Source organism: Falco cherrug, chromosome 14 (genome assembly GCF_023634085.1).
Source record: "Falco cherrug isolate bFalChe1 chromosome 14, bFalChe1.pri, whole genome shotgun sequence".
NCBI lineage: Eukaryota > Metazoa > Chordata > Aves > Falconiformes > Falconidae > Falco > Falco cherrug.
The window spans coordinates 7,583,304-7,609,305 of NC_073710.1; the positions used below are offsets into that span (position 1 = coordinate 7,583,304).

General features: G+C 42.3%; 1 protein-coding gene across 6 annotated transcripts in view; it reads left to right on the forward strand.

The window, feature by feature from the left end:
- Nucleotides 1–26,002, forward strand: part of ZNF423 (zinc finger protein 423) — a 234,640-nt gene that overhangs the window by 115,573 nt on the left and 93,065 nt on the right. For all 6 annotated transcript variants that reach the window (XR_008735140.1, XM_055726858.1, XM_055726859.1 and 3 more), the window contains one exon: nucleotides 18,785–22,008. Coding sequence is in view for 5 of the 6 variants with exons in the window: in XM_055726858.1 (XP_055582833.1) it covers nucleotides 18,785–22,008 (3,224 nt within the window). In the remaining variant the exon portion in view is untranslated. The remainder of the gene's footprint in view (nucleotides 1–18,784; nucleotides 22,009–26,002) is intronic.

Genomic DNA, 26,002 nt, shown 5'->3' on the forward strand with positions numbered 1-26,002 from the left:
AAACAAGTACAGTGCACCTGGTGGGTCAGGAAAAGCCGTCCTTGCTTTTGTTCTGGATGCCTGGTAGTGTATGTTAGCACGTCTCAGTGTGAGACCATGGGTACCATGTAGCAAAACTCAGTCTCGAATTAATACCTGCCTGGAGTTTTCTGCACGCTTAGGTGGGAAATTCAGCTTTATCAATCATTCTAAGTATATGTGCTTAACTCTTCAGAATAACTACTGTTCAGATTTACATGCCTATTTTATTAATCTGGGTAAAAAGAAGGCAAAAGTGTATCTGATCCATTGAATATCTTATCTTTTGGCAGATCAGGAAGACAAAAAAAGTACTGAACACTTGCCTGGAATAGAAATCTTCAAATATTATCATTTGATGTAGAAATAACCTGGCAGAGCAACAAAGGTTGCCTATATTTAACATTCATAGCATTTTACTGCTAGATACAGTGGCTAACTCAGATGTCAAAAAATAAGAGACTTTGCACAAAAGCTGAGTTTTATTCATTTTGTGACACTCTTCCTAATGCTACCCAAACCAGCGTGTGTTGGTCTAATGACCCTTCTGTATCTCCATTTTTATATCACTGTAGCTGTTTGGAATTTGGAAATTCTCGATTACCCTGTGTACTGTAACATTTTGAAACTGTGCCTGAGCCTAAATGTATTTTGATGCCTCTGTTTGCTTTAAACGACAGAAGCACTGAATATAAAATAGACTATATTAGCAGTTTGCTGACTTAAAAGATGGCATTTATTGTGACACAGAAAGAGTTAATCCTAGACTTTTAGCTCTGAGCTTAAGTTTATTGAGCTTCTGGATACACGTGTTAATTTTCTCAGATGAGGGATAATGGATGTCACTTGAGAAAACAATACTGATTTGGGTTCTTTCATAGTTTGTGGGTTTATGTCCCACATGGTATAGAAGCAGGCTCTGGGAGATTGCCTGAAATATGCCTGGCCTCTCAGCTGCACTAAAAATAATTCCTGCTTCCCTTATTTCTAGAAGTAATTCTGAGATGCTGCAAACCTTATCAGCTCCTTGTTTAGGAAAGATTTCTCTTCAGCTTTCAAATAGCAATAAGGGAACAGTCTTTAGGGGTGACTTGTATTTCTAAAACACTCCCTTGTAAGAGTGTATGTGTGTTTTGGAATTTTTTTGTTTTGTTTCATTGCTTTTGTTATGAAGTGTTCTTGGTTGGGTGACCTTCTTTCTTTGAGAGCAGCAGTTCACATTGGATTTTGGCAAAATGGGTTTGATAGTCCTTGCTTTACTAAGCACTAGCACCTAGATGACAGTAATTCACCCTCTAATACCCCCACAAAACCTATTTATGCAGAACTTGACATGATTTGCAGTCTCCGTAAAGGAGGAACATAGGACTTAAGCAGTGCCTAGAATTAATTTTTTTTACTTCCATTTCAGTTACTGGTTGACGTATTAGGCTCTTCAGACAACTAAGCTGTTCTTACTATAAGCTGGCACTTAGCACCTTATAACAGAGTCACACTATCAATTCTGTGGCATTCATGCGTCTCTCTCATAACGTCAAGGGGGAAAAATTGCAAAGGAAATTGCTGCCCAGCATCGGAGAGTTTAAGGCGGCCAGTAAAATTGATCTTCGTAGCAATAATAGTCCAATTTAAGCCAACACAATCACAACCTTTTTATTAATATTGGCTTACCATCGTCCATTTTAACTGTAACACATTGCCAGTGAATGCCAACAAGCATCCGGAAGTCAGAGTGCTTGAGATTTGTGATCAGCAACACATACAGGTTTCAGAGGTGTTACTTATTTGTTTCCAGAGTCAAAAAAAAAATGCTGGCAAGTAATAGGTTTGAGAGAGGGTTTTTTCCAACACCTATTTGGGTGAAATGTGTGAATGGAAAATTTTGTTTCCATGAATTCAGATAACATCTGCATTAATATGGTATATCCTAAGGATCATTAATGTTCAGAGTATATTATCAGGTGTTCTCTAATGCACTTTTGATGAGCTTTAATGATGCTTGCTCTAGTGTTTTTTCATCTTTTCTCTCCCTCCCCTTTTTTTTTCTGCTTGATTGTAATAATGACTTAACCCAGGTGGTAGACTCTATCCAGAAAGTGCCCAAGGGAAATATTATTCCCTAGTACCAGCAAACATCACAGATAGTCATTGAGTTCACTATGGTAGTTTCCCCAGGAGAGAAGATCTTGGCTCTCCCCTTGGGTGTCTGGACCTGCCCCCCATTTGCAGTCTAATAGTTTGGTTTGGGGAGGAGATGGAGAAATGGCAGAAAGAAACAAAATGAAAAACGTAAGTGGAGGGGAAGGAGAGAAGCCAATAATGCATGTTAACTTTTAAAATTACTGATTTCTGTTAGAAAATAACTTGTCATAGAATAGGATCCTGGGAAGCGTTTGGGTCATTTGCAGGTGATTAGCAAGGAGCACAGTGCAGTTCAAAACAGCAAGGCTGAGTATGTGCAAGGATAAAGATTATTCTTTTTGAGTATCTTGGGTTAGAGGCTGGTTGTAATTCTCAGTTTTTGGAAATGACTGATATTTGTCCTCAGTATTTGTATTTTATAGTTCTCTTAATCTGCACTATCAGTCAGGAAACTTATTTTAAAAGCCACAGTTTAATTGTCTTTTTTATGCCATTCAGTTGCACTGAAAAGCAAGCTTTAAAGTAAGTGTCACAGATATACTGTAGCTTCATTGAACAGAGATGCCATATAGAAGTGCAAAAGTAAAAATACAGCCAATGGTGAAGACAAATACTACAAATACCTTCAACTGAGCAAGTTCTTTGTAGTAGTGAGTTTGCAGAGTGTCAGGTATCACTCACTGTGTGCCATTAAGGTTTACTGGCAGTAGCCAGCGCCTGCACCACAAGTAAGAGTAAATCATGTTGGTTAAAAGATGGTTTCTTGTAAGTTTACCCAGGTTTACAAGCGCATGGGAAGAAGGGGGTTCTTTGTTTTCTTATTTTTTCCAAATCTCTGCTTCATTTTTCGTAAAAGAATTCAAAAGTAAAGTACCTAGGAAGAAAATTATGCTGTTAGGTTGCTTTTGGCTATGTTATATTGAAAGCTATACTTTGCAAATGTAATCTGTAACTGCAAATAGCGTACAAAGGGAAAGGAGTCATGTTGTTGCACACAGTGTTGTCCATTTTCTGGTCAAAAGCTTGTTTAAATCATTTTTGTGCCCTCCCCTTTTCAATGTCTTTTCCCAGGCAGCAGTTGAACGCGTGCCCCCGTTGCCCCAGGCTGGGTGCGTGGCGTGGGGAGATGTTTTGCAGCAACGGGTGCTGCTAGCAGGGAGGCTCGAGCACAACTTCCCCACGAGTGACCATTTTGTCTGAGACAGATTTTCTTTGAGGTTGTTTCTACTTTCTGACAGCACTTTGCACCATTTCATAGCCTGCCCACATCTGCCTCTCCTAGGCTGCTGCAGCCCCTTAATATTCTCCACGGATGGGGCAAGTCTGGAAGGACACAGTGCAAGTCTCCTAAAATGGAAATGAAATACCGAAGTGATATCTGGCCCCAAACTGTTTCAGATTTCTCTTGGAAAAAAGAGGCTTTTTAGTGGTCTTTTACTTCTGGGAGCATGGTTTCCCTCCCCAGTGAGATGCATTTTGTGTCAGCTGTTTCTATATTAAAAAAAGTCTCCTGAAATAACTGCTCTTGGCTCGTCAGCATCTGGCAGTCCTCTCCTCCTGAAGCAGGCAACACCAAGGTCCTGCGTGAGCACGAAGGACCTCACCCCATCTCGCCCCTGCGGAGAGGGGGGTGCCCGGCCGGGCCAGGGTCACAGGTGGGGCAGCCCAAATGGATTGCACTGCAGTTGCTTCTGATGTGCCTGGCCAGTGCGCACACACACACACACACCCCCCGATTAAATTTCTGTTCTTGTCAGTCCATTAAACCTCCCAAAGTGATTTGTTCTCCCCAGAGAATCAAGGGTGAGGGGGTGGAAAGGTAAAAAGAGAAAGGAGGAAAATAAAGAAGGGCTGGCGGGGGGAGAGGGTGAACCAAAAATGAGTAAAACAGAGCTCTTGAATCCAATCGCCAAGTATTACATTATAGACTCCCAGTTTGGATATAAACAAAATGTTTCCTTACAGCAGAACTGCATCCAAAGGTTAGAAAAATTGTTTTCCAGAGCTGAAACTGTTGTGCTCTATCCTGCCCCAGGAACGGGAGAAGGCGGCTTACCCCTTGCATCCCTCTCCTTACCCCACCACCCCTCTCCTTACCCCCAGCCCTCTCTGCACACCCACGCACATGTCAGCCCCCAGTTTGCACTGTGAGCAGCTGGTGGGATGTTTTCTGGGGGCTGCTTATATTTCATAGTTGGATCCCTGGGTGATTTCTGCTGTCTGGGGCAGGCAGCTGGCTGTCCTGGCTCCTACAGAAATTGTGCCTCTCGCTGCTGCCGAGTCCTCCCGTTCCTTGGGCCAGGCCCATGGGTGCTGTTGTGGCTGCTACTGCTGTGGCCCCTCACACTGGGACAAGCAGCATTTTCTGCCACCCACCTTGTCTTTGCTGGCTGCCCTGGGCTCAGCTGTCTGCCTCCATCTCTCCTAACTCTCGGGCTGATTTCCATCATCTTCTCATAGCACTGTGGTGACTTCCCATGCATCTCAATGGCCCTGATTTAATGTGACGTAGTTTAATGTGACCAGCCAGCTTTGTAGATACATTGTTCGACATTACTAAATTGGGTGGGTTTTGCAGGCTGGCAGTGCGGCTCACACGGTGCTGTGTGACAGTGACCACTCCGCAGCAGCCTCCCCAAACATCCCTTCAAAGGGGCTGGGGGACAGAGCAGGGCAAGGCTGAGTCTCTTGGCGGGTTTCAGGTCAACCAGGTTCTTGGTTTTGAGGATCTTGCATCTCTTAAAATATCCAGCGTTTTCTAACGAAACAAAAAAAGCCATATCCAAAAGAGCATGAATGTTGTCACCAAAGTTAATAAAAGTAAGGAAATTAATACTTATAGTTGACCTCCAATACCTAGGCACAGTGGGGTGTAGAAAGGAAGTAGTTAGAAAGGCACCATGGTGAGCCTTAGCAGTGAATTACCTTATTTTTATTAACTTTCTGACAACCTCAGTGAATTTCCTTTCTTTTTATGAAGTGATTAAAAAAGCTAATCAGATCATGTAATTAAAATACATAATTACACAATCTCAGAGTTTTTAATAATTACTGTACATGGTAAATATTGTTACCTGATAACACTTTGCACAAAATTCTGACAGGAATTGGTGTAGGATGGTTAGAATGTGTCTGCTTTCTAGCGTCTGCAAGAGAAGCTTCTCTAATGACATTAGATAGACAGTAAAATGTTATAAAATGGAAAATATAGTGAAACTCTAAAATAATGACTCGGTTGTCTCTTTTTTTTAATGCTTTTGTACATATTGGGCAGCTGGTATGTGTTGACACAGTGTGTTTCTGTGCATTTTTAATGGCTCTTTCCTTTGTGCTCACACCCCTGCTTCGTATATTGTTAGGCACCACCCACTGGAAAATGGGTGTTTTGATACAAAGCAACAGAGTAAGAAAAAAAATCAGATCAGATCCAGTATCTTAATTCAGGCAAAAAACTGAACTAAGATGGAGTCACTCTTAAGCCTGTGTACAGTGACTTAAGGGTAGACATGATGTCATGTGGCCAGGAGGTCTGGGGCTATGGCTATGCTCATAAGAAATCCAAAGGTACAAAGTATGATAATCCCAAATAATGGGAAAATTTGATTTAAAAAAATATAAATCTGATGTGTCTTTAAAAATCAGCTCCTAGAAATCCAGGACCCCAGCCTCTAAAGTGAATAGTTTAAAATCATACAGTTACTGCTGTATGTCAGTCTAATATTTACTACTCAGAAGATTAGTTTTATACTCAGATGCTCCATGACTGAGGTGGAGTTTCCACTTTTCAACAGAAGACATTGAACTGCTCTCTTAAATTCAGTCTTGATGGGGGGCAAGGTTGGTATTTCCATAACTCTTGGTACTCAGACTTTAATGTACTAAACTGAGTATGAGATGGAGGAAGCGGAATTCAGTTTCACAAGTAATTCTGGCTAAAGGTGTGAGGGAGCAGTTACTGAATTTTCATTCAAACCGTTCATTTGTCCATTTTTGTTTGTTTTTACAAGGATGAGATGGAGATGGGCTAAAGATCCTATTTCAGTCAGCAATCCAGGTTACCTGTGTATGGTCAGAAAACTGTTTTATCCTGAAAATTTTTGTCTTATTGGTCAGAATTAAATAACAGAAAAGCCTTGACAAAACAAAACAAAACCACGTTAATTGTATATGGAGTACCTTGTTGTGTCACTGTTCTATGGGAGACATCAGGGTTGCCCAATCTATGGTTCTGTCTGGGCAGCGAGCTTTGGCTGTGGGTCTGGGAAAGGGGCAGGACAAATCCAAATGGCTTCCAGGGCGCAAGAGTTTTTTCGTATTTAGGGGTATTTAGGATGGTAGATGGTAGGGGCTTTGTAAGTGAAGCTGGTCTTCAGACCAGCTGAGCATTAAAACTCTTTGTGCTGCTTATGAAAACAGTAATTTTTCATCTACCCACAAAATTTAAATTGTCCACTCAGTTATGACCAGCTTATTGACAGCATTTCTTCTTTTAGTTCGTGCGTGAACTTCTGCAGCTTAAAGTCACTGTTTTGCCTCTTTATGACAGCAGAGATGAGATGGAGTTTCTGCCCATTGCATTTCAGTAGTAGTTTTTGGTAACTCTTGTCTGCTGCACTGTACATGGGGTTTCTGGGCATGTGAGACACCCCACACCAGCGATCTAGATGCAGGTACAGAACCTTTTCACATCTGGAGAAAACAACAACAAAAAATTATTAACTTAGCTAGAGTGGGGAAGAGGATGTGTGTTTTCAGCCATTAATTATTAACTGGAGATGGTTTCTTGAACACGTCTGGTTCTGGAGTTACATGTGTGTGTATCAAACCTGTGACGCGTGATTTCCCTGGGAGTTTTTGGTTGGTTGCTTGGTTGGTTGGGTTTTTTTGTTCTTTGCTGTTACTGTTTTTATTTTTTGACAACTTTTTCCTCTGCAGGAAATGTGCCCCCACCCCAAACACCCACCTCCAGCTTCCACCCACTCTTTAATTTAGTAGACTCTTCTGTTGAAAGCCGAATGCTTTCTGTACCTGTTGTATCAAGTTGCATTTTTCTAGCATAAATTCAGTCTCTCTCTCCCTGCTGCCTCCTTATTCATTTTACTGAGTTTATCTAGTAACGTTCCCAGATACTTTTTTTGTAAGTATAGACTGTCCTCATTATGTGGGTAGAGTAAGAGACAAAGCTATTGACTATAGCTTTTCCCTTTATTTCATTTAGTCCTCTGATATCAGTGCCAATGTCTGTGTGAGACTGCTCTCATATGGAAGGAGTGCTGTTTGGGAGAGATGGTGGGGAAAAGAGATATTTGTTTGTAAGTGCCAAGACGTGTGCCGTCCCTCCTTCTCTTCAGAGATAAATTGAGATGATTCAATGTACACACCAACCCTGATTTTAATCCCATTTAAACAAATAATTGTGCCTTGCCCCTTTCCTCATTATAAATACACTGTCTTGTGTATCTGTGGCCAGGGCACAGAGACAAGTTACAAACTCGAATAAATTGTACAATTCACAATTGTGGGAGGAATAAAACCAGCCATGACATGACATGTGGTCAGAAGGAAACCTACACCGTTGGTTAAACTAGAGCTATCTGAATACAGGCAGTCAGCACTGCAGACTATATTAACCAATTCAGGAGGAAGATACCTTTGCTGTTGGGGAACTTTAAGGCAAGTGCCAGAGTGTGGTACCTGCAGGTGAGGCTGAAGCGTAGCTGCGGCTGGAGGGGAGGTTTCTGCCGAGCTCTGAGGGTCTCTTGGCAGGAGCGCAGCGGGGCCGGAGGGGCAGTCGTCTCCTGGTTGGATTCGCTCTGGCTCCCCAGCTGCGCTCCCCCTGCCTGCCTGCCTGCACTGATGAGCATCCTCCCTACGGGAGTTTTCTGCAGAGCATGGTCAGTGCTGGCTGACATCCTGAGAAGTCCCTAAAGAATTCAGAGAGGCTCGAAAGGTCTCTCTGCAGACTCACGGTGCAGGAGATGGGGCACAGCATGGGCTGATCTCACTGCTTTGTGCCTGCAGGAGAGGGATAACCAGTGTGCCGTGACCCTGCAGTGCTGTGGAGTGCGCACCACTGGGGTCATCCCCTGCAGCCTGCACCAGTGCTCGGCAAGGTTGGGTGCAGGATCCCTCCTTGGACTGCACCAACACAGACATGAGCCCCAGGAAGACTGACCTTAGCTGGCGCTGCAGCTCTTCTTTTGAAAACCTGAGAGCGCAGTTGCATGATTTGTCATTGGGCCCTTCACTCAAAAGGGCAAAGATGTGTTGGGAGAAGAGAGCAGCTTTCGGTGGATGGTTTTGTTGTGTGGTGCAGTGCAAGTCCTCAGATCACAGGTGCTGGGTCACTGATGGTTAAACTTGAAAGGTCTTTCATGCAGCAGGTTTGTTGTAGGGGAACACTGATGTACCGAGCAAAACTCTTACTGGGTGACAAACAGTTTTGTTTGCTTGCTTGTTTTGAAAGTAATTTCTTATTTAAAATGATGGATACTGTTAGTGAAAAAGAAGTAGCATTACCATGCAGCATGGAATACACATTTCTTCTAGGCAAGCCACACTGTTTGGCTTTCATCTTCCATAGCACAAAATCTGTAGTTAGTTTCTTTTTAAACCTTTCAGTTATTTCTGTCAGGTATTGACAAGTGAAGAACTTCTTTCCTACCTCTGTTTAATGCGGTTCCCCTCAGGCCAGTCACAAATATGGTGCTGATTCATGACCAATGTTTATCTAAATGATGCTCAGCAATGTGCTTCATATTCAGCAGTGTGCCTTTACATTTGTGAGTGTTCTTTTTTAATTTTAAATTTATTTATTTTTTATTTACTAATAAACCCAGAGCCTTAACTAACTGCTTCGCCATAATGCACACCGTCCCCAAGTAATGGGAGATCTACTTAGCTGGAGCAAACACCATCTCCAGGCTTGGGTCAGGTGGAGCTGGCAGCTTCATTAGCTCCAGAGATACCTGCTAGGGTCACTGGGGCACATGAGCCGCTCCAAAACCAGGCTGATGAAGGCCTTGAGGAGCTACACTCACCAGACCTGTGGAAGCTGGGATGTTTGCAAGTGCAGCTTCATTTCCATTCATGGTGTTTGCATGAAATCTTGGCTCCAAATTCATGAAAGGGACAGGGAATATGTGCACCTTTCAGAAAATACCTTTATGTAGAACTGGCTATATTTCATATTTATGTCATTTGAGTTTTCAGAAGTGTTGAGCAACTGCTGTTCCTATTGATTTCAGTAGGATTGATGTGAATACACGACACATTTGAAAGTCAGACCAATAATGCATATGCGTAGCTATAAAACAGGTTACTTGATACTGTCTGTCACATGAAATTTATTGATTTTTCTTCCCTTGTTCTTTGAAGGCAGTATAAAATCTGGTTGTTGTTGTTTTTTACTGTTTGTTTATTGCTGAGTAATTTCAGCCAACATGTGTTTTTCAGCATTGGGTCTATTCATCATGAACGCCAACCCATTAAGTTGGTAAGTGCGTCACAGTTTTCCCACCTAGATCAAAATGAGAGTCTGGAACAGCCTACTCTTTCTAACTTAACAAGCTGGTTTTATTTTCCCCTGCAACTTGCTCTAATAATATGACCAGCTTTAAATTCCTCAGGCCGGAAAGCTTGGCAGTAAAGTCCTGTGCAGGGCTGAGGTTTGAAACACGAGTTTTTTCTCAGGTTTGGAGCATGGCAATTGACATCTCTTCTATTGTGCACTGATGGAAAATACTCATTTAGGAGCAAAAGTCTGCTCTGGGGAAAGTACTTTTCATGCATTAAAGACAGGGACTGCAAACCCGTTTTCTTAGAGGTCAGGTCACAACATAGCATCAGTTGAAGATCTCATCACAGAAAGCCAAAACTAGCAATACAGTCACTTTTGATGACCCCAACCAGAATACACAGACCATTTGTGGCATCTGGTCCCAGTTTTCTCCCTTCTTAGTGGTTCTTTTGGCTCATAGTTCATACATGGCTGAAAAGTTGAAACAGCTCTGCAGAAGTGGAAACACCACTCCAGTATTATCTACCAGCAGAGAAGCAGATACACATTTGTCTTAGCAGTCACAGCATCTTATTGGAGAGGTCTTGGCAAAACCCTTTTTGTCCTAGTTTGCCACTGCCCCAGTTTTAAAGGCACTTGCTCCTCCAGAGTGCTGCCCACACCATCAAAAGGAGCTCTGACTTGATTCTGCACAAGCTGAATATCCTGTGGGAAAGTGCTGCCTGTCCTTGTCAGTGCTGGCTTCCAGGGCTCCCTGCTCACCATGCAGAATATGACTCTTAAATGATTTTTATGAATGAGCTCTATGGATTGCAATTGATAACTTAATCTTCACTTGAAAGTAAATTCAGAAACATGAAAATGAGTACAGTAAAGCATTAAAATAAATCACACCAATCTGGTCAGTTCAGTCTGTCTCTCTTTAATTTTGGCTTCTGTATTCATTGAGTTTCTCCAAACAGCAGCTAGTCCGTGTTTGTGATGCTCAGTTATGGGTATGAACCGAGGGAAAGAGCCTGAGCTGAGTCTGCCTGACCGCGTGTGCCTGAGGGTACTCAGCAAAACAGCCTGAGAACAGGTGCCTGCTGTATTTGAGAGCTGCCTGATCAAATGGGAAGGAGGAAATCATAAATCTAGGAAATTAATCTCATGTATTTCATCCCACCAGAAAGGCTCTTCTGCTGGCCACATCCCCACGAGTGGTTCAGAGCCTCGATGCTTGGGTTCCTGCTGTATGGGAAGCACCCTCCCTGCTAACAGTAACAAAATGCGAGGAAGGGAAAACATCTTGATGTATAGATGAGCAAAGGACCTTCCTTGCATGTGTTGCAGAGACATTTATGGAGGCTGATGCTTTTCCACTGCTCCGGGTAGGATCTTTGGCCCTGCAAAGGGGGCAGTGCAGGGGCCAGGGGTGGCCTTGGTCCTGGGGCAATGAGGGCAGGCTCTGCAAATCTGCCATGGGGTCTGCTCAAAACATTGCAGCTGCCCCATTTGTGTCCTTAGGTATAGATAAAAAATGAAGCAGGCAGAGCTCCTTAACCGCTGTGTGTTGTCTCTTTGTTTTGTATAATCAGGTGTTGAAATTATGGTAAATGTTGACATCGAGTAGCAAGAAGTGCAGAATATGTGTGAGTGTAAGGCCGATAGGGTCATATGAAGTTTGTGCTCTGGCTAACATAACATGAAGAAATATTACTAACAATTAGCATAAGGATTACCATTTATTATAACTAATTTAATAACTAATTATTATAAGTAATAATTATTCTACTAGGATTATTTTCCTAAGGGCTTTGCCGTTCCATATGTTTGAAAGTTGTACATGACATAGCTCAAACTCTAATTTTATAGTATTCTCTTAGTGTGACTGTTGAATCCACGATGTGTGTGTGTGACCCTCTATAGAGTTTTGTTCTTTTACCTCTGTCTTACAATGCGCTTTCTTGCTAAATGCTCTGTAGGCATCAAAGCAGGCAGGAATGGCACAGGACCCTCTAGGTAGCAGGGTAAGCACAAGCAGCAAGCTGTTAAGTTCTTTCTCTTAATTCATTGATGATTTTGCCGGTATCATCTTATAATCTTGCTTTAAAAAGACTGAATGTGCATTTGAACATTTCTGAAGAGCAAATTGCTAAGCAAAATATATGTATAATCCTAACATTTTGGTAGAAATAGGGTGAGTTATTATTGATTCACAGAGCACGACAAAACATCACTGCATGAATTAGCAAACAGCTGTTTCTAATTTGAGTTTAGAACTGTACACAGAGGAACTTGTTTTAGTGTTCACTCCTTTCATTTATAATGAATTTTAATTACCGCTACAGGTGAGAAAAATGTAGAAACAAGCTTGTATCTTGTGGAAGAAACAAAGGAGAGACAGATGCTAACAGATTTACAGTCTGTGATAAAAGGAATGTTTTGGTACACTTTACATGTAATTAGAGTGCAGCTGTTTTCAGTCCCAAGTCCATGATGCACAGCAGAATATAGTATCTGCTGCTTTTCCAAAGGGAGTAAAGAAAAACAGTGATTCAACTCTGAAAGCATTTAGTTTATTCCTAGATCTAACATAAAACTTTCTCCTCCACCCCTTATTATGCCATTTATTGAAGTGTGAAATAACTTATTTAATGATATGTTAATTTTTTGTTACCAGCAAAATGCAGACTGTTTGACATAAGAAAAAATAATGTTAAAAATAATCTTTCTGATTTTATCATCTGTATAGAATTATGTGTCATCCTATCAATGGTCATTACTGAGTCTTGATATCTCTGCTAATGGGAGACAAGGGCTCAGGCATGCGTTACTCTGGCTTAACAAGTTTCTGTATATCAGCTAAGCTTCAGTAGACATCTTTGTGTGTACTTTTAACTTGCAGCATAAAAAAGACTAATTAGATGTATCTTTGATCACTACAGAAAGGTTTAAACAAAGACAGCAAGGTTTAAACCATCTATGTGTAACAGTTTATCTGCAGCAGACATCCCAGCAAGTTTAATGTTTGAAATTCTGCGCTACATCTTGTGCTGATTTTGTATTCTAAATACCAAGTTACTCTCTGCATGAGAAGAAAAATTAGATTATATATACTTTCCATTGAGCCAGACGTCTGCCTGTCTTTTTGAAAAACTTCACTTAAAAATGAATTGCAGTGCAAAGCTGAGAAGTTGGAAAAAGAGTCACTAACTGTTGGTAATTTAGTCCCAACAAAAATGCTTACCACATAAGCATATAATTAGGTATAACTGCATTTTTTCTAAAGTCACAGATAATAATGAAAGCAGTGCCTGTGGTGCCATATATATTAGCACCTCTTAGATTTTTATCCAATTTTAGGTTTGCTTTGAACATTTTAAATTTTATATATATATATATATAAATGGCATAGTGCCTTAAAATAAGGAACTGTAAAGACTGTTTTGTGAAAAAGCTGATGTTGCTGAAGTCTGAATCTGTGTAATAAGAGTTCTTCAGAGCAGCCTGAACTTCCCAGGGCCCCTCCTTAGTGCCTTGGCTAAGGGTGGGTTGACCAGTTCTGGGGAACAGTTGCATGGTATTTGTGTAGGGATAATTGTAAATAAGTTGTAGAAATCTTTTCCCGTTTTTTAGTGACGTGTGTTTGAGCGCGCATTAATGCTGGGTTTCAGTCACAGCCCAGTGGTTACAATACCATTCAGAGTTAGGTGCAGTGTCAGCATAAAAAGGCTTTCATTGCTACAGGCACTGGTGGGTCACAGTCCACTATTGCCTTCTGTGTCACAACGAACAAAAACATTCAGTGAAGCTAATATATGCCTAGAAAATTGAGTTTGGAATATTAATGATATTTTTTTATTATTTACTTTGTTATAACTGTGTGGGAAATGTGCAAGAAAACGGGACTAAGCACTCCAACAAAAAAATCTAAGTAAAAAGCTGTCACAGTGCACTGAAAATATTGAAACTTAAAATATTTGCTATGTAAACTTGATTTGCATTATTTCACACCAGCACTGCAGTGTAAATGAGCAGCATATGTTATGTGAGGTTCTTACTATAATCCATTGTAATGATCTACCCTTGGCTTTTAATACATAGTACATCAATGCAATCTTTGCTGTAACCACTACTGAACATTTCTCAGTCCTCAGTCTCTGTGTTGTATTCTCATAGTTAAGCGTCTGTGATAATAATAATTATTGAAATTGCTAGCCTTTCCATCGGGCCTTCCATCTGAGGATGTCTCAGGGTTTCACAGCTATACAGAAGTAAGCCCTACAATTTGCCCTTGAGGAGCAGATGGCTTTTTTTCTATTATGGAGATGAGGAACTGAAACACAGTTCAGAAGCGTGTCTTACGATGCCAAGCTTGTTTTCAAAAGTTACTTTTTTGGGCTATAATTCCATCAACTCTCCATAGCCTAAAGTGACTTCAGTGCTTTGGCCATTTTTAACTTGTGGGACACAGAGAGGCTTGGAGAGAACCAGGAGTCTGAACTTAAACAGCGATTCTTTCCCCAACAACTGATTTTTGGTTTTTATTTTTGTTAATTTAACTATTTCTCTTGTGTACTAGCTCTGTGCTAGAGGAATAAACCTGATAGAGTAAGAGCACCTTCCATATCTAACCTCCTTGGTTTATTGCCCTGTACGAAGACACCTTCTGGGCTCAGGAGAGGAGTCTCAAAGTTGCCTCTTTGGCCAAACCCTGGGTATTTTGTTGATGCCTGGGCAGGTTGTGCGGCCTCTTCTGAGCCCCATGGCGCTCAATCCGTGCAGCTGTTTGCTCCCAAACCAGCTGGAATAAACTGGCCTCCCATACTGCACTGGCCACATTGCGACGTGCCCGTGGTGTGCGGGGACGTATGGAGGCCCTGGGGCAGAGCCACCTGAACGCTTCACACATAGGGGAGACAGAGCTGGAAGGGTTTTCACTGCAGGGGAACCCGATGATGCTCTACAATGGTAAACAAGAGGGTTTAGGCAAGGACGAGCTTCAGGTCTAGGCCAGCACACGGGGTCTCTATGCATACCTTTTGTTCTCAAGAGAAGAAGCGGCGGGCTGGGGGGCAGCCCGGGTTTGTGCAGCCCCTGCCCGTGAACGCTGACCCCAGGGCTGGGGCCACACGGGTGAGCGGGCAGCTGAGCCAGCCTGTCCCTCTGCAACCACTTCAAATGCAGCTCAGCAAAAAGTCTGGCGGGTGTGTAACGCTCCCAGCTAGCTTTTAGCAGGGAGATGGGGGAAGGTGTTTGCAGGGACTGAAATTGTGTCTAGTTGATTTTATCTCTGTTAGCAAAACAACTCTGAAATAATAAATATATCAACATCATAAGTGTATGCTGAGACTGCAGTGCTGCTTACTCCTGGCGATCTGTGATGTGCTGTTTGTATCCTTTCTAAAAAGAGAGCACATCTTTTAAGACTTCATTTTATTGTTTTAGCTTCACAAGTATATTTCTGAACTTGGCTCATGCTATCTGGAAGATAAACAGAAAATGAAGTATGATTTATACTACAGTTTGGCCAAATTGCTCTTATTAGAAGGAAAAATACATTTATTGAATGCATTGAGGCTGGAATTAGCTCCTCAGTGATGATGATAAATGCTTGCAGTCCCGTAAACGTGCTGAACATTAAGTTGCTAAATTACTGTACCACTTTGAGATTGATTATCAAGTTTGGCCCTTTAAGCTTCATGACCCGCACATATATCCTGAGGACTACTGACATCCTGAAGCTTCCTTAATGCTCTTTTTTTCCTAATTAAACTTTTTATTGAATTTTCTTACCCTTTTAATACTTGTTTTGATTCTCTTATGCGCAAATGACAAAAGCCTTGCACCAGCCATGTGATTCTCTATTTTAGAACAGTCCCACTTTGCAGGATTAGCCATTTTTAATGACTTTAATCTCCTTTTTGAAAGTGATTTTTCTCATTCTGCTACATTCCTTTGATTGCATTAATGTAGAATTATTATTCTAACCATCATTGCCAGACATGTCACACCACATGTAAAATATATCTTCCCACTAAAATATTACTCTGGTAAAATACCTTAGAATTTCCTCCTCAGTTCATTATAGGTCTTTTCTTCAATTTAATATGGCAAGTTAAAATTAACAGGGCTATTTTTCATTCCATAAGGAGATTAATGATAATGAGTTTTCCCTAATTTCTTCAGTTTAGGCCTTTAGTAATTTAGTATCTTGTTTGTAGGGAAGTGAAGTTAGGTTCTTTCTGGGGCTTAAAGTTTCCTAATTCTTTTTATATTGAGAAAGTATGAGAAAAGAGTATAAAAGGAATCTAGAAGTCAAACATGAAAGTCAGGGAGAGGTCTATATCAGGCTAACAAAAGGAGACAACCTTTGCTTTCAACTGCCTATGTAAATGCTTGCAATTTTATTACAAACCCAGCTCTTCAATCTGAGAAATATTAATTTCTTTGAATCCAAATTATATTAGCACAGCAATGTCTTTGTGCATCACTCACAAAGTATTACCAGCTTTCTTTGATTTTATTTTCTGAATAGCCCAATATGTTTGAAGAGCAGCAGCTGGAGGGGAATGAGGGGAACTGGCCCTGTTTGAATGTTAGAGTGCGTTTTGAGGTACATCAGTTCGTTTCAGAGGAAAAAGAGACCTTCTAAAAGATTTGTTCAGTTTGCATGGTGGGCCAATGTAATGGTTGGCACAAGTGCACACGGATGTAACGAAGTTAAAAGCAGTTGGCCCAGCCTGTGTTACCACTGGATTTGGCCCATTGCATCTACAGTTTCAAAAGCGGAACAATGAAGCATTATTCACTGGAGCTGGTTTAAGTGCTGCGGGTTCTCCCTGGTGCAGCCCTTCCCCAGCATACCACTGCCCAGCACAAGGCGCGTGTAGGGTGGCTGCAGAAGGGAAGGTATTTAAAACGCATATATTTTTACATTTATTTCTGCGAAGTGGGCATTTGACATTATTTTAGTCACAGCCAGAAAGCCCGAGCACTAAGTAGCACAACGGTGGTGTGCTTTTTCTCTTGTTGTTTTTCTTCTCTCCCCCCCCCCCCCCGCCCCCCCCTCCCTGGTAGACAGCAGTGGCGGTAGCAAACGCAACATGTGCTGCCCTAGTTCAGGCCCAGCATCCCCCTCTTGCTCCCCTTTGTCTCCTTTCCCCTGGAGGAGCCCAGCTGGCGAGAGGAGGGAATTAGCCAGCCCTGAGCTACCGGCACCTCCCGGGGGCCCCTAATCCAGGCGCTGGCAGCCGGCTGCCTCCTTCCCTCCGCCGGCCCGTGGCCGCAGGTCCGTGGGGACGGAGCCCCGCATGCGGCTGGCGGCAGAGACGGGGGACGGGGCGGGTGGGGGCCGGGGGCTCCCCCGGGACACAGCGAAGCTGCGCCGGCGGCGGGGTGGGCGGTGGAGGTGGTTTCAGTTGGGAACATGAGGCTTTGTTGCAGCCGCAGAGAGAGGCTGGTTCGTGGTCGGGGAGCGAAGCCTGGGAAAAGTTGATGCAAAAATCAGGGGCTCCTCGCCTGTGGCAGAGGTTCGGGCTCTGCCAGGCTCGGAGGGGTTAGTTGAGCACAAAGACCCCCGAGCATCCTAAGAGTGCGGGTGCTTGCTGGGAGCCGGGGTGCCTTGCGGGAGCAGGAGGAGGTGTGTGCTCGGTGTCCAGCATGGCTTTGGAGCAGGAGGTTTAGTTAAACGGGGGAGCGGAGCTCCCTGGGGAGCACGGGGCATATCCTGGAAAACAGGCAGCTCCATCGTGCGGGAAAAGTTGTTTGGTGTGTGTATTTGGTTTAGTTTTTTTGAGGTAGCTCCGTGCTCTCTTTTCCTGGGATGAAAAAGGAGGTCTTTGCCAAAGCAAACGGTGCCACAGGAGCTAGCCTCTTACGGTGGTGATATCCTCATTAGCCGAGCCTTTCTTTGAGAGCTTCTCCGTCGTGTATGTGCTCTTCTCTGCCTGGTGACTCTGTAGTTGGCAGGCACAAGGAGTGCGCGTGTGGCAGCCTACACACACAGTTGGGGATTTTTTTATTGGTTTGTTTTAGTAAGAGCTGAAGTAGGAACATTAAATGTTTTATAAGGACAATGTATCTGGAGAACTGGTTCCCTTTTTGAATCTCCGAATGTATATGCGGTCAGCGCCTTCCCTCATTTACATGAATTTTATTTTTGCTTCATTCCATGGTTCAGTTGTATATCGGGCTAGTGGCATTTTTGCTTCACTCAACATCTCCGCATTTATTGGAATTAGGATATTTGAACTCACTCTCTTCTGTTTCTTGTTAACAGTTCTGTTTATGAAAGCTGCCAACATTTTATGTATTTTTCCTAAAATGACTGTTTTGCTGCTGGATTTGGTGCTGTGTTTCTTTATGGTAATATCAAATTATAAAATATTTTCCAAAGCCTCATATTGAGCAAAGGAAATAGTTATTGAAACAGAGGCTGGGCCTTTGTTGGTTTGTCCTGAAGTTGATTCTTTTGTGACGTCTTGAGATCTCCAATGGTGATTTTCTGGGCTTTCAAAATTTCTTTCTTTTTGTACCAAGCAGGTGACATTACCGTTCATACAAATGAATGTGGTAATGGTGCAGATCTCTTATCTGATTTTCTTGAGCTGTCTCAAATCTGATGCTCTTACTTCACTTAGATGTTCAACTGCTTTTGAACAACTTTTCATTCTATTACAGTTTTGAGACAGAACTGAAGGATTTTGTTTAATGGAGACATTACTTAACATCATCTTGATGTAGCATTTAAAAAGACCCACAAAGTCACAGGTGATCACTTAACACTGTAGCTTTTCGAAATGTTTGTATTGCTTCATTGCACATTGTGTTTTGCTTTCCTTATTCATTGTTTATTGCTTTACAGTACAGTGAGCAGGTGTTAAACCTGCTAAAGAAAAATGCCTTTTATTAATACTGTATGTTGGCATATTTGTGAATTATGTGTGCGAATATAATTTTATTTCTTTCTCAAACCTCCTTTGAAATTCAAGAGATTTTTTTTAGTTGATTTTTTTAAAATGCTGTAGTAGCAGAAGCCCATAGTGTTGTTGAGAGCTTTGTCCTTATTTCACAGATGCACTGGGAATTGTTTTTAATCTCCTTTCTGCTTTCCCATTACAGATGGTGATGACGACCCACAACTCTCCTGGGTGGCTTCATCTCCCTCCAGCAAAGATGTTGCATCACCCACTCAGATGATAGGAGATGGGTGTGATCTCGGCATCGGGGAGGAGGAAGGGGGGACTGGCCTGCCGTATCCCTGTCAGTTTTGTGATAAGTCCTTCATTCGCCTGAGCTACCTTAAAAGGCACGAGCAGATCCACAGTGACAAACTACCTTTCAAATGCACCTACTGTAGTCGGCTTTTTAAGCACAAGAGAAGTAGGGATCGCCACATAAAGCTTCACACAGGGGATAAAAAGTACCATTGCCATGAATGCGAGGCTGCATTCTCTCGCAGCGACCACCTCAAAATTCACCTGAAAACCCACAGCTCCAGCAAACCGTTCAAGTGTACTGTTTGTAAACGTGGGTTTTCATCTACCAGCTCATTGCAGAGTCACATGCAAGCTCATAAAAAGAACAAGGAACATATGGCAAAGACTGAGAAAGAGGTGAAGAAGGATGATTTTATGTGTGATTACTGTGAAGAGACATTCAGTCAGACTGAAGATTTGGAGAAGCACGTAATGACACGCCACCCACAGCTTTCCGAGAAGGCAGATTTGCAGTGTATTCATTGCCCTGAAGTATTTGCAGACGAAAACTCGCTGCTCTCACACATTCATCAAGCCCATGCCAACAAAAAACACAAGTGCCCTATGTGCCCGGAGCAGTTTTCTTCAGTGGAGGAAGTCTATTGCCACTTGGACAGCCACAGACAACCTGACTCCAGCAATCACAGCATCAGTCCTGACCCAGTCTTGGGGAGCGTGGCGTCCATGAGCAGTGCAACACCTGACTCCAGTGCATCGGTGGAAAGAGGTTCCACCCCAGATTCAACCTTAAAGCCTTTGAGAGGACAAAAGAAAATCAGGTCTGTGGACAGAGAGGAAGGCCAGAACTGGTCTAAAGTTACTTACAGCTGCCCGTACTGCTCAAAGCGTGACTTCAACAGCCTTGCTGTTCTGGAGATCCACCTGAAGACCATTCATGCAGACAAACCTCAGCAAAGCCACACATGCCAGATCTGCCTTGATTCCATGCCTACACTGTACAACTTGAATGAACACGTGAGAAAGGTGCACAAAAACCATGCCTATCCCATGATGCAGTTTAGCAACATTTCTGCCTTTCACTGCAACTACTGCCCGGAGATGTTTGCAGATATCAATAGCTTACAAGAACACATCCGTATTACTCACTGTGGCCCAAATGCTACCCCTCAAGATGGCAACAATGCTTTCTTCTGTAACCAGTGCTCCATGGGTTTTCTGACTGAAGCAACCTTGACTGAGCATATTCAGCAGACTCACTGCAATGTAGGAAATTCAAAATTGGATTCCCCTGTCATTCAGCCAACACAGTCTTTTATGGAAGTTTATTCATGCCCTTATTGCACAAACTCCCCCATTTTTGGCTCCATCCTGAAGCTTACAAAGCATATTAAAGAAAACCACAAGAACATTCCTCTGGCACACAATAAGAAGTCAAAAGCAGAGCAGAGTCCAGTTTCTTCTGATGTTGAAGTCTCTTCCCCTAAAAGGCAACGGCTTTCTGCTAGCGTAAACTCGGTGTCTAATGGTGAATACCCGTGTAATCAGTGTGATCTAAAGTTCTCAAATTTTGAAAGTTTTCAAACCCATTTAAAGTTGCATTTGGAGTTGCTGTTGAGGAAACAGTCTTGCCCTCAGTGTAAAGAAGACTTTGATTCCCAGGAGTCTCTTCTGCAACATCTCACCGTACATTACATGACAACTTCAACTCATTATGTATGTGAGAGCTGCGACAAACAGTTTTCTTCGGTGGATGATTTGCAGAAGCATTTGTTGGACATGCATACTTTTGTGTTGTATCACTGCACCCTTTGCCAAGAAGTTTTTGATTCCAAGGTATCTATCCAAGTACATCTGGCAGTCAAGCATAGCAATGAAAAGAAGATGTATCGTTGCACAGCCTGTAACTGGGATTTTAGGAAGGAGGTGGATCTCCAGATCCACGTGAAGCATAGTCACTTGGGAAATCCATCAAAGTCTCACAAATGCATCTTCTGTGGTGAGACCTTTAGCACAGAGGTAGAGCTGCAGTGCCACATCACAACCCACAGCAAAAAATACAACTGCAAGTTTTGTAGCAAAGCTTTTCATGCCATCATCTTGCTTGAAAAGCACTTGCGGGAAAAACATTGTGTTTTTGATGCTAGCGCTGAAAATGGTACAGCAAACGGCATGACCCCAACGAATAAGAAGACAGAAGGGGCAGATATCCAGAACATGTTAATGAAGAATCCAGATACGTCAAACAGTCATGAAGCCAGTGAGGATGATGTAGATGCTTCTGAGCCCATGTATGGCTGTGACATTTGTGGGGCTGCCTACACTATGGAGGTCCTCTTGCAAAACCATCGTTTGAGAGATCATAACATCAGGCCTGGGGAGGATGACTGTTCTAGGAAGAAAGCAGAATTCATCAAAGGTAGCCACAAGTGTAATATCTGCTCAAGGACCTTTTTCTCAGAAAATGGCCTGAGAGAGCACATGCAGACCCATCGAGGCCCAGCTAAGCACTACATGTGCCCCATCTGTGGGGAACGTTTCCCATCACTCCTGACCCTGACGGAGCACAAAGTCACTCACAGCAAGAGTTTGGATACAGGGACATGTCGGATCTGCAAAATGCCGCTGCAGAGCGAGGAGGAATTTATCGAGCACTGCCAGATGCATCCAGATCTCAGAAACTCTCTCACCGGGTTTCGCTGTGTTGTCTGCATGCAGACGGTCACCTCTACCCTTGAGCTGAAAATTCATGGGACGTTTCATATGCAGAAATTGGCAGGAAACTCTGCAACCTCATCGCCCAATGGCCAGGCCTTGCAAAAACTCTACAAGTGTGCGTTGTGCTTGAAGGAGTTCCGGAATAAGCAGGACTTGGTAAAGTTGGATGTGAACGGCCTTCCCTATGGGCTGTGTGCTGGATGCATGACCAGGAGCACCAATGGACAGTCTTCGGGCTTGACTCCACAGGAGGTGAATGAGAGACCGTGTGGCAGTCTGAGGTGTCCAGAGTGTAGTGTCAAATTTGAAAGTGCTGAAGACCTAGAGAGCCACATTCAGGTAGACCACCGAGACCTGACGCCTGAGACTAGTGGCCAAAGGAAAGGTACCCAGACGTCCCCTGTTCCCAGAGTAAGTACAACCGACCTTTAAAATGTCTGAGGGATATAAGGTAGACCTTTGATGTGATCGAGAACTGATCTGATGTTATTTTTTTCCAACTGTCACTTTATAAAATCACTTGTGCTACTAAAAACTCAAACAGAACAGGTGGAAAGCTGGAGTACTGCACATAGAAAAATTAGATGTTGCTCAGTCTCACAGGGTCCTTGTTTCCTAGTGGCAGTGCATCAGATTTTTTATCATAAAACTGCCCTAGATTTACCAGCAGAGAGCTGAGGCACTTGAGTGGTGGGGATTGAGTTTGTCCATGAATTCTGATGCTGTTGAACTGGCTTATCTGGAAAAGCTGGGACATTTCCATGAAAAAAGGAGATGCTGAGTACCCAAACCAAAAATAATCTGATCTGTCATACTCGAGAAATTAGAGTATTTCTTACCAGGGAACTAAACACAGGCAGGAGGTTCTTTTGAGAATGGAACTTTTGAGGAAAAACGTAGTGAAATCCAGCCTACCCCCCAAATTCTCACTTAAAACAAATTACTGTGCTGAAGAGCTTGTCCTTACGGATGTCTGTCAGATTGAATGTTCTGAGGCTACTTGGCTCTCAGTGTGCATACGTGTGCTTGTGCGTGCGTGTCTGTGTGTATGATTTTAAACATTATTTTAAAATTACCTGCTTCGTGGCCCTCCAGTAAGATAAGTAGTTTTCTTAGAAAATCTGGGAATTGTTGTCTAATGCAGGTTACATATAAGTGTGCTCTCCTTTAATGTTTGCAGATAGCCTGCTTTCCCATTTCTTAGCTTACAAGATAACCTGGGAACATGCAGATCCAAGGTTTCAGAAGCCTACTCAGGAGATTAATATCATTTGCAGTTTATAGTCTTTTAAAATTATTTGTTGACATTTTGGTTCAAGAATGGGCCAAATCAGTCCTTCCTCTGTCAGGAACAGATGGAATGAGAAGTAGATTTTGGAAATCTTCTCGGGAGACCAACAGCAGACACATCTGAGTATTGATATCATCTGACATTTTTAATTAAACATGATGGGGTGAGATTTTCAAAAGTATCTAAGGAAATTAGGCACCCAACTCCTAATGAATAATTCCAGCCGTAGATGCCTGTTTATGTCAATCTGCTAATTAAAGCACCCACAAACACACCTTACTGCATTAGAAGAACCTGAAAATACCATTCAGCTAGAACACCAGAGGCTCAGCAAGTAAGAGAAGACCCGAAGTATGTCCTGAGGACGCAGATTGAGATGCCTCCAATAGCTGGCGCAGGCTGTGTCCCCAGCAGGACTTGTTAGCTCCGGCTGAGTGCCGGGGCGCGTGGGGCAGCATGGCCGGCTGAGCTGGGCTGTGCGTGGCCGGCTCAGAGCACGGCACTGCCTGCCCAGCACCCGCTGGCCTCAATGCCCCGTTCCAAGCTTCTGAGATAATCCCACAGAAAGCTTAATTTTTTTTTCTTTTTTTTTTAGTAAAACAACTGGATATTGTTCCCTCTGGGTGCGGTGAATGTGTGACTAAGCTTCCAGGCACACACGCTTAATTCTGCAGAAGGATGAGGAATGGAAATATCCCTCCCTGGTGTGATACCTTTTGAGAGTTCGGCTGGGACTCTGGCTAGGTCATTCTCCTTCCTCCTCCTCAGGCCTTTATTTCCTTCTAAATTCTTTAAAGCACCTCTGTTTTCTTAGGTAGGGCTAATTCTTACTATATAGGGCTGTGCCTGTAGTCTAAAGTATTACCTTTTCTTTGTTACCAACTATCAGAAGCAGAATACATTGCCGTTTTCTGCTCTTATTTCTGGCTTTAACTCTTTCTTTCAGTGACAGCTTCCATACTTGTTCTCTCAGGGGACAGTTTTAAGTTCTTCAATAAGGTAAATGCTTTGAATTTCATCCTGTGAAGAAAGGTCTTGGTTCCTTTGTGGAAGATAATGAAAAATCAGCATTTGCGATGATGGCAAATGGTACCTTCAACAGGTGTCTATGGCCTGCACATATGCTAATATCGGAGACCTTTATGGTATGCATCCCAGGAATAGACACATTGTTATTAGGAATAATTCATTATCTTACCCTTCATTATAGGTACAAGACCTGAATTCTGATACCTGTTCACATGGAAACTATTGGTGTTTCACTCAGGTTTCTCGAGGCAGTGAGTGCCCTTTGTGTCTGCCTAGCAGAGTGTTTTGCAAAGAATTATGCTGTCTTTCAAATGGTGATAAAACTCTGTATTTCAAGAACAGCATTTACTTAACTTCATTGGCTTCATAGCAAAGCTGAGCAAGTTGAACATTCTCTCTCTTGTCATCTTGTTAGCATGCTGCGCACGGGTAAAATACCCTTTCACTGGAACGATCTTAAATGCTCAATGCATGTAGAGTAATTTGCTGATGTCCAGAGAAGAGCTGCTTCTCTCCAATTCTTGAGCACTTTCACATTTCTTTTTTAAACACCTTATTGATTTTTCTTTCTTAAACAGAAGAGCAGTTGAAGATTAGAACAATGTACAGTCAGAAAGAAAATATAGGGAGATTTAAGTAGTGGGTATAGGTTTCAGAGTAAATAAGAATAAGCAGAATGAAATCAAAGCAAATGGAAAGATGATTATGACATACAAAATCCATAACTTATTTCAATGTCAGAAATTGCTCCACCAGCAGTTATACTTCTTGAATTGAAGAGGTGAGTGTGGAAGCCTAAAGGAATTTCAGGAAAAACCTTAACTGAAGATATAACCCCAAAGTGAAAGAAAGGAAGAAAATAAATATTAGCTCTTGATGAATAAAAAATGAAAATACTTGAGAAGAAAAAAAATAGAGCAGGAGAAAAAGAACAATTCCTTTTTATTGTATGGATTTAAGTTTGCCTATATGTGCACATGGATATAACAATTGTCTCTTGGACATCTAATCATGATGGTCAATGAGAGAGATTTCCGGACAGACAAAGTTTTTGCCTTGTGTACATGGCAACATCCGTATTGGATGTGTACATGGCAACATCTGTATTGGAAGATTTGTTATTAGGAGATTTTAAATCAAGTCAGTGGTATTCCACAAGGAACATCACTAAGACGAATAAATAAAATACACCTTAGTAGTAAAAGATGGCTCTAACATCAATTTGTGTTTGATTCTTATAGTTTTACGTGAGCTATTCTGTTTGGATAGGACTAAAAGGGTTTTTTTAGATGAGCATCACAAGTGGAGGTGCTATTCCTGTATCTGACACATGTACAGCTCAAGACCTTTTTTAACTCTTATTACGATCACATCAGAGGTAGTGCTTTCTGAACATACTTCTGTAAGAGCTTCAGTTTTGAATACATTTCATTGATTCCTTTTATCATGTCTTCTAGAGGAATGTGCACATCTTGAGAAACATGACTAGTTGTTTACTACTGAGATTTCTCATTGCCCCTTGTAATACTGGAAGCAGTCACACTTCAGGCTGCTGTTTCTCTTACACAGATTTGTCCTTATTTTGTACCAGTTATCATGAACAATGCTTGTTTAACATTGACAATGGCAAATGCTTAGACTTCAATTAAATTTCTATCTTGAATAGTGCTACTATTTTTAGCCCACCTGCGTTATTTGGACTGAAGAAGCAAAGGAGGTGACATAGCAAGTTGGAAGAATGAACCCTATTGTGCTCCTTTACTCAGTTCCTTTTCTCCTGCACATTTATTGGACTCAATTCCTTGTCTTTGTTCTCCCCCATAGCCCTTCTCTTCCCTTGTAAATTCACTTGAATGGAGGAATATTTTCTTTGTAGAACAGGAAACCATTTCCAGATTTAAAGGAGGACAGTCTGGAAAACCCATGGGAACAACAGTTATTTCAGAAAAGAAACCAGAACCCTCTGTTGTTATTACTACTATTTTGTGCCAAGATTAGAATTAAATATCTTGACTTAATGGGGACTGAGGTCTCTGCTGAAGGCCTGCTCATCTGGTCTCCTGTGTCACCTAGATGCCATTGCCT